Below are 16,014 nucleotides of genomic sequence, written 5' to 3'. Positions count from 1 at the left end.
GTTATGTTTTTGTGATTGGGATGTTTGTGGGATTTGTTAAAGTTGTGGGGTTGAGGAGTGCAAGGGAATCCTTTGTTAAGTTCGATTAAATGACAATGGGAAGAGTGTACTCAGTTGTAGGCTGTACAAGAAATGCAGTAGTCTGAAATTGGAGAGTAGGGCGGTCGACAAAGGTCGATGTGATAGCCTTGCTGACCCTTTGATTCCCTTTTTAAATTAGTTTTCATTATTTTTCTATTTATGTGGATTGACGTCGTTCCTAATAATTAATACGTCCCAGCTAGTTGTTTTATTAAAGTCGTGTATGGAAAAATAAACAGATATTCATATTTATTAATTCCCACTTTTGGAGACTTTAGAGTTAAATTTATCGAAAGGGGGTAAAGCGAAGATGTGATGGTTATGATTATTTTTTGGTAAATAGTGACATTGAATGGTCATTACATTGACATGGTGTTATGTTTTAAATGCAGTTGAGTTAATTTTGATCTCTAAGTCATTTCCCTAGTTATAAATTAATACCTCTCATCTTTCTAATCAAATTGTCTAGAATATGAAACAAGTTAATGACGTACAATTGTATTAAAAATGTGTATTCTTTGAAATTAGTACAATCGCTTTATTTAGGAAAAATTAAGTACAATCGGTTAACTCTAACTTACGACGGAAGCATCACATTTCCTTAATAATGCATAATACATTATTTAAAGTCGTTAATAACGTTTTTTGGGAAGATTGCACATCTTAAAACCTAATTGCATAAATTAGCATAGCAAAAGAGATCATGAATGTCATCTTGTACATCAAATTTTCGTCATTACGTGCTTTTTCAATCTGTACCAGTAGAATCTTATTGTCACCCTCAAGCATTTTTATTTTATCTTTGAGTACAAAGTTGTCCAAAATTACCATCTCCTTTTCAAGCTTGACACGCACATTCTCATCTTGCAGCCTTGAATTTGCCTGTTGGAGTACCTCTATGATGTCGTTGTTGTTGTCATTCTCCCAAGTGAAAAAACCACAGTTATCATCCTGAATATAGATGTATGTATTAGATTGGAAAATTGCTTTATTTTAAACATCACTTTCATCTATTACTTACCTTCCACGACGGGCATGAGTAAAACCGTTGCCCAGCGTTTTTTGTGTGTTTACATAGTTGAAGTTTGGCTTTGTGACCATGGTAGCATAACAAGTGCTTCCCATTATGCACACGGCTGTGTCTAGTTGACGCGGATGAGTTTTGCGAATCGTTTTCTATGACCATACTTGTATGTGTTTGAACTACCTATTTTGAGTTGAATTGATAGTGCATATGTTGTGGTTAGATTAGTTTCAGAAGTTGACTTACTTATAGTCCTTCTAGCCTAAAGTAATTTAAAAAAAACGGTACAATTTCAATATGACCGTTACATGGTTGTTCATTGGTCATACTTAGTACTACACAGCATACATGATAAATAAATTTACACAATTAGAGATATAATAAAATATACTTACGATGTATAGAATAATAAATGGCCATACACAATAACTGAGTACCATTTTATTTGCACAACAAATGTTTCCATAGTTGGGCCCACAATGGACCCCCACAATAAAAAATGTAAAAAACACTTTTCTATTACACTCATGCACACTTATACATAATTGAATTTAGAAAAAACAAAATAATACAAAATTGAAATGTAAATCTAATTACTTCTCACCATTGACATAACCCCCCACTACCTCGCCGAAACCATAGCCACCATCCGGACCTTGGTCTGATTTCAAAACCCTATCCACACTTTCTTGGTCCCAAACACGAAGACGACTTGAATTTGGAAATATGTGAAGGTTTGCTCTAGGTGACGCCAGCCTGTCGATGTATATAATCTGGTAAGAGTAGAGTAATTGTTTTAGCATAAACACAAAGCAGACATAATTGCAAACTATGAAGCATTGTTTTGCAAAGTAGGGACTCACGAGCAAAAGCAGATTACACCCCCCGTATCCTTCCTTTGAGGCATTGAATTTGTTTCCATATTTCACAAGCCAGTCCAGTACATAACGTCCCCAATTATACTCGGATGCTTTACTCGCTATCTGGAGGACGCTGAGATGCAAAGGGCTTATCCAGCCACACTTTTGTGTTGGACATTAAATGGTGCCTAGTGCGTACAATACGAAGTGCCTTTGAAATGACTATTTCTCTGGTCCTTGGCATACTATTTTATCAAAAACCTCAGACTGTGTTACAGCTCCGTATATTGTGTTCTTGTATAACTTCTTATTGTTTAGCGTGGTACTCTTGTTTGACAAACTTGGATGCATCAAAGCCTTATCAGATGGTATTCCTAAAACCGAATTCACCATTTCCTCATCAATTCTAACCCTATAGTTGTCCCTTACTGTTAATTGTAAGGTTTTGGGGTCAAACCTAGAAGAATCCAGTACCCGAACTTTGGGTCAATACTGTTAATCCTCGTGAATAAAAGTTCCTCAAAGCCCATATCAACAATCCACATCTTTTGTTTCGATGTTAATTTCTCTACTAGAATTGCGAATTGACTAAGAGCACATCCCATACCCGGAATCTGTAAATATGGTATTTTTTTAGTTTGGTAACGCATGTTTAATTAAATCAACATTTCCATTGTGTACAAAAGTAGCCCCACATTTAAGAAAAACAAAATAATCTAGCACTTAAAAAAATATGTCCTACTAATGTGACGCATAAATAATGTATCCCGGACAAAACTTAAATTTAGCCAATGGTGTAAAATATAATTGATTTACCTTGCGAATAACAGGTTCTTTATTGAAACCATTTTGCGAATCAGAGTTGTCCGATTCTTTTCCACTCGATTTCCTATTCTGTTAATAATGTAATTTATTTTTATTTATTAGGGAAAGCATATATGATGTATTGAAAACTCAATACGTCGATAAACATTGTATGAATAAATAAAGAACACTTACCCTAGGTTTTTTGGTAGACGTTGTTGGGTCAGCCGCCACCTTACGTTTTGCAGCCCCCTTCCCTTCTTCTTCAACATCTCGATGTTGAACGACGATATGTATCACCGGATTTGATTTGGTAAGCTCCAAAAGATTGTAAAAGTCATCTGGATCTGTGATTGCAATACCGTCCTCATGAAATCTATTCATATCTTCAACATACCAGATCGTGTATTCTTTTTTGCAGCCTAATTTGTTAATTAGCTTGTGCGTATGATTAAGACTTAATCGATTTCTACTCGTGATAATCGTCTCTGACAATCCTTGCTCGTATCCACGTTTTGGATGAAATATGAACTTCCCATGATACCAAATGTTAAGGACAACCATGGAAGTCCAATTGCAAAGCCTGTGACATATCAAATTAAAGTTTGCTTTGTAAATGGGGATCTAACAACAAAAACAACAATTGAATCGGTGTAAAATTGGCAAGAAAGTACCTTTTTTTTCCTCTTTGGAGAGCATTTTTTGGGGATTTATTCCTCAATATCAATTATATTTTTGATTTGTTGTTTTTTGTAGAGAGTGTTGTTTGTCTTCAAAATTGTTAGTGAAAAAGCGATGTTTCCAAAGGCACAGTCTCAAAAGCGATGCTGACAGGTAAAGCGTGATGTACGACAATTTAATTTTCCATACGTAATAAAAATTACATAATTAATAAACACCAACTGGTAAATTTTTTTTACTACAATAGATGAAAACATTAAAAACGGCGACATACATTTAATAAATATCTCCGAGTTTATAATTAAACTAGGAATTAATCTTGGGATGCGATTAAACAAATGTAGAACAACAGATTATCAATTACTGAATTCTATTCGTTGGTCAAATCAACGATTTCAATCTTCTTTTGTCTCCCGATCATCAGTAGGTATTCATTCTCTTCTATCGGCTCCCGCTTGATTAGCCTATCGTCCGCTTTTGCTACAGATACAATACGAGTCCCTTTGGAGTTTGGTTCAATGTCTTGCCAAGAGAAGTTCTCTAACAAATACGAGTCCCTTTCGTCCATGAACACCTCGCTAACTTTTGGGACATAATTGAGGTCACTTAGCAACTTTGATGTCTCCGAAGGACCAAGTCGATCTATGACCCCTCTCATGAACATTCTCCACTCTACCTTGAACCTCTCTTGTTCAAGTTCAACAGCCATGTATTTTGACCATCGTCAGGTAGGAGGAACCTCTAAAATAATAAAAATTATACGTCAAATTCCAAAAAACAATAATAAATTGAACGGATCATAGACTATTTAACTAGTGCGTTATAAACCTATGTGATTACCTTTTCCATTCACCTTGATTGTTGACGCATTTGCTCCAATAGATTCATGCTTTCCTGCCCTTGTTCGTGGTGTTGCTTTTTTGGGTGTTCCCTTTGCCATGGTTTTACTGATCAAGAGTTGTGGATGGAGGTTTAATTTTTTTTATGTGTGGTAAACTGCTTGTTTGAATATGGCTACTACTACAACCTTGTTCTTTATATACCACTAATCTTACACAGCCGTGAGGTATAGAAGAGTGGATGATGCTTAAAATGGCGGGAACAGCCACTGTTTATTTACAATGTGATTCTTTAATTTTTTGGTATAAACAATTAAATAACTGTTTGTACGAAATAAAACATATCACATTACGTAAGTCAATAGGGGGAAAATTCGCATTTTTATATGGTATGCATATTTATTATAGACGAAATGTGTTTTCCCGCCAATACAGATAGTTGATGTTGCAGCCAATAAGCAAACAACCCAATACATGTGCTTGTAATGATTGACCGGGTCCACTTTGCACCAGATATATAATTTAATATAATAGTTTGTATGTGTCTTTAATTAAAGTATACTTTTATTTAATTTAGCGTGTATGAAAATTAATACTTCTCGTTACGTATTCATATGTAATTATTTTAGTAATTATGCAATCAAGTCGTCCTTCGTATTCCGTGAAATCTCCATATCCTTAATTCACTTTCACCCCGTCTTGAAGAATCGATGTTCGTCAATCGCCCTAGGGGGGCAAGTCTAGTCAATATTCCTTCATGTCACATTAAACGTCCAATTACTTAATTCACTTTCACCCCGTCTTAAGGAATCGTTGTTCGTGAATCGCCCTAGGGGGCAAGTCTAGTCAATATGCCTTCATATCACATTTAACGTCCAATTCCTTAATTCACTTTCACCCCGTCTTGAAGAATCGATGTTCGTCAATCGCCCTAGGGGGGCAAGTCTAGTCAATATGCCTTCATATCACATTAAACGTCCAATTACTTAATTCACTTTCACCCCGTCTTAAGGAATCGTTGTTCGTGAATCCCCCTAGGGGCAAGTCTAGTCAATATGCCTTCATATCACATTTAACGTCCCATTCCTTAATTCACTTTCACCCCGTCTTAAGGAATCGTTGTTTGTGAATCGCCCTAGGGGGGCAACTCTAGTCAATATGCCTTCATATCCCATTAAACGTGCAATTACTTAATTCACTTTCACCCCGTCTTAAGGAATCGTTGTTCGTGTATCGCCCTAGGGGGCAAGTCTAGTCAATATGCCTTCATATCACATTTAACGTCCAATTCCTTAATTCACTTTCACCCCGTCTTGAAGAATCGATGTTCGTCAATCGCCCTAGGGGGGCAAGTCTAGTCAATATGCCTTCATATCACATTTAACGTCCAATTCCTTAATTCACTTTCACCCCGTCTTGAAGAATCGATGTTCGTCAATCAACCTAAGGGGGCAAGTCTAAACAATATGCCTTCATATCACATTTAACGTCCAATTCCTTAATTCACTTTCACCCCGTCTTGAAGAATCGATGTTCGTCAATCAACCTAGGGGGCAAGTCTAGTCAATATGCCTTCATATCACATTTAACGTCCAATTCCTTAATTCACTTTCACCCCGTCTTGAAGAATCGATGTTCGTCAATCAACCTAAGGGGGAAAGTCTAAACACGAGTCATAACTGAAAAAATAATTACAAATTAAACGGAATGTCGTTTAAATATTTTAAACGTGATAACCAACATACGTTATTAATGTCTCTTTATTTGATTTAGTTGTTACATAAGTAACAAATTATTTATTATTAATTTAAAAGGGGTGTAGACAATTTCCTTTTTTTTCCAGCATAAGTTACTATGAAAAATGAAAAAGCTTACACCTACTCACCTACATGTCGGACGACATCATTGCATTGTTTGACCATTTTGTTTTATTTGGTTTGTTTTCATTTTCACAAACAAATTACCTTTATTTGAATTAATATCATTTCTTACTCAACACAATTCGCGGGTTTCAGTTAAACACCCAAACACTCACCAGAAGCCGACGACACCATCGGTTTGGGAAGATCATGTAAGTGACTAATATGTTGTTTGTCTATTCACGATTGATGTTCTATAGAGTAATTAAATGAGTTTATTTCGGAAATAATTCTGATTTGCATGTCAATTGTATGTGTTAAGAGCTTCAATTTTTTCTTCCCCCCAATTTAGGGACGACCCTGCTGCAGATGATTTTGGGGAAGTAGCCGCCATTGCTGCCGAGTACGCACTTGGGGCAGATATTAATCAGCCTACCACGGTTGAAACAGCTCCGACAACAACTCAACACGTCGGCGATGTTTCCGAGGAAAACGAGGACGTGCGAGAAATGGCCCGATCCAACAACCCAATACATACCGGAAGCACACCGCCCGTCGACGGCGACGGCGGCCCTGTCGACGAGGTTGTAGCCGGTTCGTCTGTTTCCCCCAAAGTAAATCTCTCTTATAACCCGCTTTATTGTACTTCCTATTTGTTAAGATCCCAAATCCGGTTTTCAGTTCATTCAGTTATTTACTTATTAATTGTTGCCATCAACAATTTGTTTGTAGGCCGTACATCAGCAGGGAAATGTACAGAGTGAGACGGAGGATATACCCATCATTCAAGACGAGTGTCTCAGGTAATGTACTACTCAATTTACAGTGGTGAAATAAGTTAACCACGATCAATGAATATGTAGCTAAAGTACTTATGTTTCCATAGTTTTATCTTGTTTAATACAGCCAGGATTTATGTGAAATTAATTAACTAAGAAATGGTTACAATGGTGCGTGTTAAAATAGGATAATATTTGGGAAAACATTAGCAAAGGTGAACAAAGCCCCGTTCTCAATTTTTCAGATTATGAGGTACGACTAGCAAAATGTGTTAGTATAAAATTTGGTACTAAGTTCTTACTAAATAGGTTTCCTATCATAACTTTGCTTTATAATAATAGTTTGTACGCCCATTTGTTTAATGTAGAACGACGTTGTACACACTCATAAATAATATGAACACCACAACACAACCCACGCCACAACAAGAGACCGAACAAAGTGCCAAAGACAGTACTCCACCTAGGCGTAAGAGAGGGAGGCCACCTATTACAGAGTTCCAACGACTGACGCGTCCGAAGCCTCTTGGAAAATGGGTTCCCGGAGGGCCAGGACGTCCGCCCCTCGGCAAGGGTGAAAGCAAAGCGGCTAAACCGGTATATAAAATTGGTACTAGTTTTTAAAAATTTCCATAATTCCTTGCTTGTCTGTAATTTAATTTCTCTCCTTAATCTTTTACCGGTACAGCATACTTCATTAAGGGTTTACTCTCAATTAGTAATAGACGCAGTGAACGCAATGTGTCCAGTACGAAGAGACTGGGTTGAGAGTGCGGGTTTTAGTTTGATTCTAGAACTTAAGGTAAACAAAGTGGATAGACACTTTATGACTTGGTTAGAGAAGAGGTGGGACTGGAAGAGACAAGTACTAGTAGTAAGGGATGACTACGAAATCGCAATTGATGAGGAAATGATATCTTGGATTACTAGCATACCCTTTGTTGACCAAGACTTCGAGTCAATGACGTTAGGAAACGATGAAGTTGAAGAATTAGAAACTGCGTACAACACTCGCAGTGGAATTGATTACACTCATGTTTACAACAAATGTAGTATTGAGACCGACAGGTTTTGGTTTTTAAGGCATTTCATACTATTGACTATGGGTAGTCTATTTTGTATGAACAAATACAACTTCATTACACCGAAGCTACTACCATTATTGAAGAAAGACTACGTGTCCAACCCGTCCGAATGGGTGTGGGTTTGTTTATGAATGGATGACAGGTCGTGGTAAGGAGCCGGGAAAACCATCTGCCTTTGTGTTATTGGTGAGTGAACAGTGGGTTTTTATGTTGTTTACAAATGTTTTATGTTATTAATTCATTTTTCGTTGTATAGATTGCATATCTCGATCGAATTAAGTCCCAAAAAACAGGAAAGCTATGGTGCAAAGAAAAGCCCCGCATAAGTGCTTGGACCACCGAGGACATGGACTTGGTCATTGCGCTTGACAAGGGATCCAACGGCGAATTCGGCAAAGCTGAGGTACTTTACTAAAAACTACCACATCTCTCAATTCTTCCAAATTGTAATATGGATACAATGGACAATGTGCTAATAGTGCAATGTCTTCACACTCTCGAGCAGGTCGTTCGTGATATTGTGTATGGTAAAGAGTACCCGATTGCCAAAACAGCTTCGAAACCACCATGGAGTGATCTTCGAGGAAAAGGTATTGTTGGTGAACCCATCATTTTTCCGGATGTGCAGAAGGTTAACCTACGGCCGCACAGAATTCCCCAAAAAGAAGCAAGTACCAAAGAGGTTCGTCTATGCCTATTATTGTTACAAACACTTCTATATCGTTTGTCATCATTCAATAACGACATGGATAACATTTTCAAAGTACCATTCAATTATAGGATGCAGTGAAAAGTAGAAGGCCGCGTAAAAAGAAAAAGGGTGCAACCAAGAATGCGAAGGAGAAGTCTGTACACAAGACAAATACCAATGAGGAGGATGATGAAACTGAATCCGATGATGACATCCACAACAGGGAGTTGGAAAAACCAAATGCCATTGTTCATTCTAAGCATACAAAGATTGCGGACATCATACTGGCACAAAACAAGAACTCCGACCAAGTTCTATTCAAGTTCGGTAAACACACACTATCTCGTGGTTTGCTGTACGCGTCATTTAAAAAATCAGGAGAAATAAATCATAAGGTATGCGTGACAAGTTTTCACCTTATAAGACGTGTATGGAACACCAAATTTAGTTTTCTCAATCTTAATAATCGCAGTATACACTTGTAGATTATGGATGCTTGGTGTGCTTGTTTGAACAAGGACATCACAGAGAACCCTGCAATAACTGCATACGTTATCCACCCAACACTATTGGTAAGTTAAATGTAGGACACTTTCGCACAAACATTAGGCACAAACGGATATAATAAGAATAACTGTAAACAATTGTGTGTAGGATGATATATTTCTTACAGATATGAATTCAAACGAGTATACGGAGTTGGTGGAGAAGAAGGTTACGGAGATTAAACAAGACTTTGACAGGGACTTTGTTCTAAAGGATGTCAACAAGGTACAATCTTAAATTTCTGTGTAAACTACGTCCTTTAATCCTTCACCGAAACTAATACAATTATGGACTTTGTAACGCAGTTGTATATTCCCTTATGTGACAATGGCGATCGGATGGTCATTACTTTATCTGGTGGAGAAGAAGTGATAAAGGTTTTCGATCCTCGGAGAAAGCCACATACATCACTTACCTTCAGCGAGTTACTAGCCCCAAAGACTGTACGTGTTTTTGTTTTTTAGGTTGTTCATATAACCCACCGATTTGTAGACACTCCGTCTTGAAATATGTTGTGCTTTAAAACAGGCCAACATTATTGGTCAAGTTCCAGATCAACGCACGCTGAACGACGTTTGGTCATTTTTTGATTATTCGGATTACAAAGTGCACATTATGAACAATCCGATAGCTGGAAATGTTCCCGATCGTGGTTTGTTGTGCATGCTGCATTTGTTGTCTGTTCGGGAGAATGTAACAGAAATTATGGAGGTAATTACTTAATTGGTTTTCCTTTCTCAATTTCCAAACACAACACAATGTCACAGCAAGTTCGTTTGAATTGCAGACTTATAGGGACAACAACAATGGTATCAGGAACTTCCTTCTTGGCCGTTTAGTGGGAAGCCATCATAACGACATGAAATCCAATGACGTCCTGAAATTACTCTCAAGCAAAACGTGTTGAATCACTATTAACAAAACATCTAATCTGCCGGGAATTGTGTGTGGAGGCGTATGATGTAAGGATTGTAATTAGTATTCGTATGGCTTAAAAAACCACTCGTTTATGGATTTATGAGAATGAAGTCCTACATTTATTGTTCAAACAGGAAAATGTGACCTTATTTAGAATATTATCACGATGGCAAGTGGTACTAATCCCATGTTGATCATTCGGGATTTAGCTATTTTAAACAGACAACACTCCATATGGATTTTCCGATTTTGAACATCTGTGAAGTAATATAATTCATGCATCAACAACGCCCTTCTCGGTAATTTTAAATCTACAAACATCTAACTCAAGCGTAGATGATAATAGGACACTTAACAATCTGCCACAAGTTTGGTCTGAGGGATTAATTGATTTGGATAAGAATAACCTCGTTCCTATATCCCGAGTCCATACATTACCCAAAGCTGGGCGAACCTTCCTTCCAGATGACATCATGAAATGCGTAGAAGAATCGGAATCACTTGGAAAAACATCAACAACATTATTGACCACTAGGACGGCAAGGTTGTATTTGGATGCAATGGACTTCAAACCATATCCAATAGCACGTAGCAACTGTGTCCGTGACTCTAACCCTACCGCCGTGTTCTCGAAATGGCTAGTACAAATACTTGCAATTGAATCGATAACAACTAACCTCACATGCCTGCACGTGTTGTGCGACTGTTTAACCAACTTTACAACCCAATCAAGTACGTCAGGTAACTCATATGGTGATTCAACCTGTTTGGTTGTTATATGATCACAGGGTTTGTCATTGACATCAAGAGAGGTTTCTAAAATGAAGGGTATTAAAGATGTCAACCTACGAATTGGAAATGGTCCAATTGAGTGTATATAAATGGTTGCCCCGAACATTCCACCCAATGAAGGGAGTAACTGACATGCAATACTAGTTTGAAGGCAAAGTTGTGTTTTACCTGTCGTATTATCCCCGCATAATTCAGTCACTTCACCAACACTTATTCCACCTTGCAAAATAGTATCAATAGCATGGCACCTGGTTGTAATTTTTTGTGAATTTGCTGACATTTTATTTAGGATTTTTTGGTATTTACTACCTTGAAAATACACCACTTTTGTATTTACTACCTTATGAAAATTTTATTTTAAATTACTACCTTAAAGTTCCAATTTATTTTTATTTATTACCACTTTACAGTTTTCTCATTTTAAAATTGAGATATCTCTTTCGTTTCTTAATCATTTTAAGTGATTCAAATCCCATTCTTCTCATTTATGTGTAAGGATTCCATTGAGATCTTGCTTTTAAAATTTTACAAAAGGTAAAACGAATTAAATATTATACATAAAAGTTTAAAATATATATGAATTATCAAACGAATTTTTTTGAAATGTCGTTCTCAATGAAATCCCTATAGAGCAAGGAGGATAATGAACTTTGAATCACATTAAAGGATTAAGAAACCAAAGAGATATCTTAATTTTAAAATGAGAAAATTGTAAAGTGGTAGTAAATAATAAAAAATTGAAAGTTTAAGGTAGTAATTTAAAATAAAAATTTCATAAGGTAGTAAATACAAAAGTGGTGTATTTTTAAGGTAGTAAATAACAAAATTTCCTTTTATTTATTTAAGTTAATTTTAGACTACACAACCATTACTATATATACAGGTTGGGTTGTGCGTTACTAAACTTGGATGTCAACAAGAAGATTAATTATTTCACTCACACCCATAGAACGTACACAGAAACTATAACTATTATTTCAACTATTTGCAATTTTCTAACAATATACCGCAAAAAAAGACACCATTATTTTCAACAACAGTATGAACAAAATAAATGTAAAAATATTCCAATTTTTAAAATTTAATTTAATTTATTTTAATGAATGAATATGTAAATATATTACCAATTAAGCATTGTATGAGTTTCCACGAAATGAAATTAACGAGGGTATTATAATTATTTTATTCAGCACATAGAGCATTATTACTATATTTTTGACGCAAATGAGGCAATGGCTTCGGCCTCACGTCACAATGGTTACTGCCTTAACATAGAGCTTTGCTTCTCCTTTGGTCTGAGGTTCGAGCCCTGCTAGCAGCGGGATTATGCATATTTCCCTACCAACAACCCCCCTAACCCCCACTTTTTTTTTTGGGAAATTTTTCCACGTTCTTATGAAGACCAGTTCAGTTCAACGTTTTAAGTTTATAAAAAGTTAAAAATAAAGAATAGAATGTAATAGGACTAATTTATTTTAATGAATGAATATGTAAATATATTACCAATTAAGCATTGTATGAGTGTCCACGAAATGAAATTAACGAGGGCATTATAATTATTTTATTCAGCACATAGAGCAGTATTACTATATTTTTGACGCAAATGAGGCAATGGCTTCGGCCTCACGTCACAATGGTTACTGCCTTAACATAGAGCTTTGCTTCCCCTTTGGTCTGAGGTTCGAGCCCTGCTAGCAGCGGGAATATGCATATTTCCCTACCAACCAACCCCCTAACCCACACTTTTTTTTTTGGGTGATTTTTCCACATTCTTATGAGGACCAATTCAGTTCAACGTTTTAAGTTTATGAAATGTTAAAAATATAGAATAGAATTTAATATGACTAATTATTTTTCATACAATAATCTAACAAAACTTTATATACAGATAATACAGAACCCAATTAATTATAAAATATATACAAACAACTACAAGGTCCCTCGACCTCCGAGACTTCTGTGCCATTCAAAGGTATCATAATCAAAAGTTTGGGATATATCTTCGGACAAATTTATTTGAAAAGATTCGGGAATGTCTTCTAAAACAGGTCCATTAAATGAGGAATGTAAACGTGCATCATGAACGTTCTTCGCATGCTCTTGCCTAGCCCGGTAGCTAGGAATATGGCCATAAGTAGACCTTATGAGTTCCTACAATTACCGTACCTTGATTAAATAATAATTCATAATAAACAAAATATGACTTTCAAATAACAAAAATCAACAAATGTAACATTACCTCGTTCGCTGCAATCTCAGCGTGATTACATGCTTGGTTCTTCTTTGATTTGTCGTAGATTGAATACGGTCCTTTCTTAGACCGCCCAACATGCCTCTTATCAATGGGGGTTTTAATGGCACCATCCTCAGCAGGTTGAGATGCCCTCTTTAGGGCACGTTCATTACACTCCCTCGGTCGTAGCCTACGATGACCAAATACGTTACGTGCTTCGGGATCCCACCAACAAATAGACTGATCACCTCCTTCACCAGTCTTTCTAATACCGACTGCATCCTCCATTTTCAGCCTAAGACTATCAGTGCCTTCTGTATATAACTTGTACGCAGCTTCATTGCGCATGGCTAATTCTTTCAAATAGTTATGCCTTTGGGAAAGCTCTTTAGCTTTGGCTAACATTGCGGTTTCTTCAGGATCATAGTATGAAACCCTAACACTCTCATACGACCTAACTTTCTTCGTCCATCTATCTAGTATATATTTCTCCGGTATAAATTGGAAATCCTCCACATCCATTGCTTTGAGTATGTGCCTACATAAAATACCCCTAAATTCAAACAACTGACATGAGCAACTCAGTTCCCCCTTTACCTTATCTACTTTAACAACGTAACTTTTGAACCTTTTCCTCCAATGAGGGGAGGTCAGTTTCTCATCAGCTCTATAAAATACAAGTGACCCTAGTGCATTGGTTTTGGTTACGTTCGTGTGGGTTAAACCTTTCCGCTCATTCACAACCACATCAAACATCTCATTGGTGTATACCTTATGCAACACATACTCAGCTAACACACTCTTGTCCACATCAAGTCTAGGAGGCTTATCTATACTATCAAGATTATCCTTCGACTCTTCCTCTGCCTTTATCTTCATACAAAACTCGTAGTTTTTAATAAACTGCGTTAATCCACAATCTAAGTTTACATGAATTTTGAATGTGCGATTCATACCTTCACTTCGTTGCGTAGAGGACATTCCAGCCCAAAATTTACCTCTATTGTAAGCTGGTGCCCATTGCTGACGTTTATCATACGCATCCAGCATCCAACCCTTACGTTGATTATATTTGTCCATCACAAGACACCAAGCCTCATCAAACTCATCGGGATCGAGCATGTCATGAACGGCGGTTCTAATCAGCGTGTCGATGCTTTTCCATTCATCGAGCTTGCCGAGATTGCGAGAGGCATTTTGTAGCATGTGCCACAAACAAAGCCTGTGAGGAACCCCGGGGAAAAGTATGCTTATCGCTCTACCTATTGCCTTGTCCTGATCGGTTATAATTCCCTCAGGAGGCTTTCCCATGCACTTAAGCCATTCCTCAAAGACCCAAACAAAACTCGGAGTGTCTTCGTGTGATATTAAAGCGCCAGCAAAAACAATTGACCTCCCATGGTGGTTGACGCCAACAAACGGGGCAAATGGCATACGATACCTGGTAAATTCAGTAATTAGTATTGTGTAAAGTACGATGGAATAACCATATCAAGTAAATTATTTTCGCATGCATGCACATATATTAACTTAATTAAAAATCATTATGAAATGGGAATAAAAACTAATTATCAATTATATCGCATTTATGACAAGCATACACACGGTAAACGTACCATAGAAAAAAACCTATGCATTTACACTATTATTAGGAGTGTCATAAAAAATAACATCACAATAATATCAATTACCACATGCACAATTACTTCAATTTCAATAACACTTTCCCAAATAACCCAAATAACTAACAACCACAGTAATGTAATTGAAAGAACTAAATAGTAAAATAACATACCTGTTGCTAGAAAAGGTGGTGTCGAAACTGATCACATCCCCGAAATATTTGCAACTTCCTCTACTACGCGCGTCGGACCAGAATGCGTTCTTTAAAATACCCTCTTCATCTCGTTCTATAGAACTATAGAAATCGACATTCAGATCTCGTTGTGCTTTAAAATACTCTTCAAGTGCAACAGCATCCCCTTTCTCAAACATGGTTTTACGACGTTCAACAGCTATGGCGTTCCTCAAATCTTTTTTGTTGAACGTCATATTATCAAAACCACCCTTTTCTATCAATTGCGTGCCAAAGTTTCTACTAACGCTAACACCGGCACGTTCATTTATCATTACCCTATCAAAGGTAGCACTATCGATGCTTCTATAGTTAACCATCATCCTACTATTTTCGGGCAATAGGGGATGATTATGCGCCAAATCACAACTAATAACTACAAACTCTCCGTTTTTCTCTTTACCATAAAAAAAAACGTTGCAACCAGTAACATTAGACCCGACACTAGATTTCACGCCACCTTTCTTACACTTTAATCTGATCATCTCCATCGTATGGGGCCTAGCCTCAAGCTCACCAATACCAACTTTACTAACACCCTTATCCTTGTACTCCTTCTTAATCTTACTACATATTACAAACAACTCAAAACCAGTCATGTACGCATAACGATTGCAAAATTCAAAAAACTCACGACCGGACTCAAAACACATTCCTGGACAAGGGGTGGTTGGAGTAGTTGAATTCACAATAGTTCCTTCTCCGATGAAAGGTTCAACATTAAGGTCTATACTAACCATTGTACTCTGAAATAAAAAATGAAATCAACCAAGTAATTTTTTAATACAAATTAAAATAAATCATACAATGCTTTTATACAAATAAATAGGTATGGCCATTTTTTAAAATTAATTCAAATAAACAAATAATTAATTCAAATAATATATTAGCATTATGTTTTTAATTATACATATACCGTAAATTAAATTAAAAAGGTTAACATACATAAGTTATCCCCGAAAATAAA

The 16,014-nt window shown here is 36.6% G+C and overlaps 2 protein-coding genes across 2 annotated transcripts; both read right to left on the bottom strand.

Moving 5' to 3' along the window:
• Nucleotides 1-10,441: 10,441 nt before the first annotated feature.
• Nucleotides 10,442-11,239, bottom strand: LOC110776859 (DNA repair protein XRCC3 homolog). The gene has a single exon (XM_021981418.1). The coding sequence runs from the start codon at nt 11,237-11,239 to the stop codon at nt 10,442-10,444; it is 798 nt and encodes a 265-aa protein (XP_021837110.1).
• A 2,218-nt stretch (nt 11,240-13,457) lies between these two features.
• On the bottom strand, nt 13,458-15,787 carry LOC130463500 (protein FAR1-RELATED SEQUENCE 5). The gene is made up of 3 exons (XM_056832646.1): nt 14,988-15,787; nt 13,518-14,633; nt 13,458-13,467 (listed from the first exon to the last, which is right to left on the bottom strand). The coding sequence occupies exons 1-3, from the start codon at nt 15,785-15,787 to the stop codon at nt 13,458-13,460; spliced, it is 1,926 nt and encodes a 641-aa protein (XP_056688624.1).
• Between the last annotated feature and the right edge of the window lie 227 nt (nt 15,788-16,014).

This window comes from Spinacia oleracea, chromosome 6 (assembly GCF_020520425.1).
Source record: "Spinacia oleracea cultivar Varoflay chromosome 6, BTI_SOV_V1, whole genome shotgun sequence".
NCBI classification, from domain to species: Eukaryota; Viridiplantae; Streptophyta; class Magnoliopsida; order Caryophyllales; family Amaranthaceae; genus Spinacia; species Spinacia oleracea.
The sequence above is the reverse complement of the archived record's forward strand: the minus strand, read 5'-3'. Positions and strand labels throughout refer to the sequence as shown.

Coding starts and splice junctions, on each gene's coding strand:
- LOC130463500 (XM_056832646.1), bottom strand. CDS start 15,787: ATGGTTAGTATAGACCTTAATGTTGAACCTTTCATCGGAGAAGGAACT. Junction 14,634..14,987: donor ACCACCTTTTCTAGCAACAG/GTATGTTATTTT, acceptor TGAATTTACCAG/GTATCGTATGCCATTTGCCC.
- LOC110776859 (XM_021981418.1), bottom strand. CDS start 11,239: ATGTCAGCAAATTCACAAAAAATTACAACCAGGTGCCATGCTATTGAT.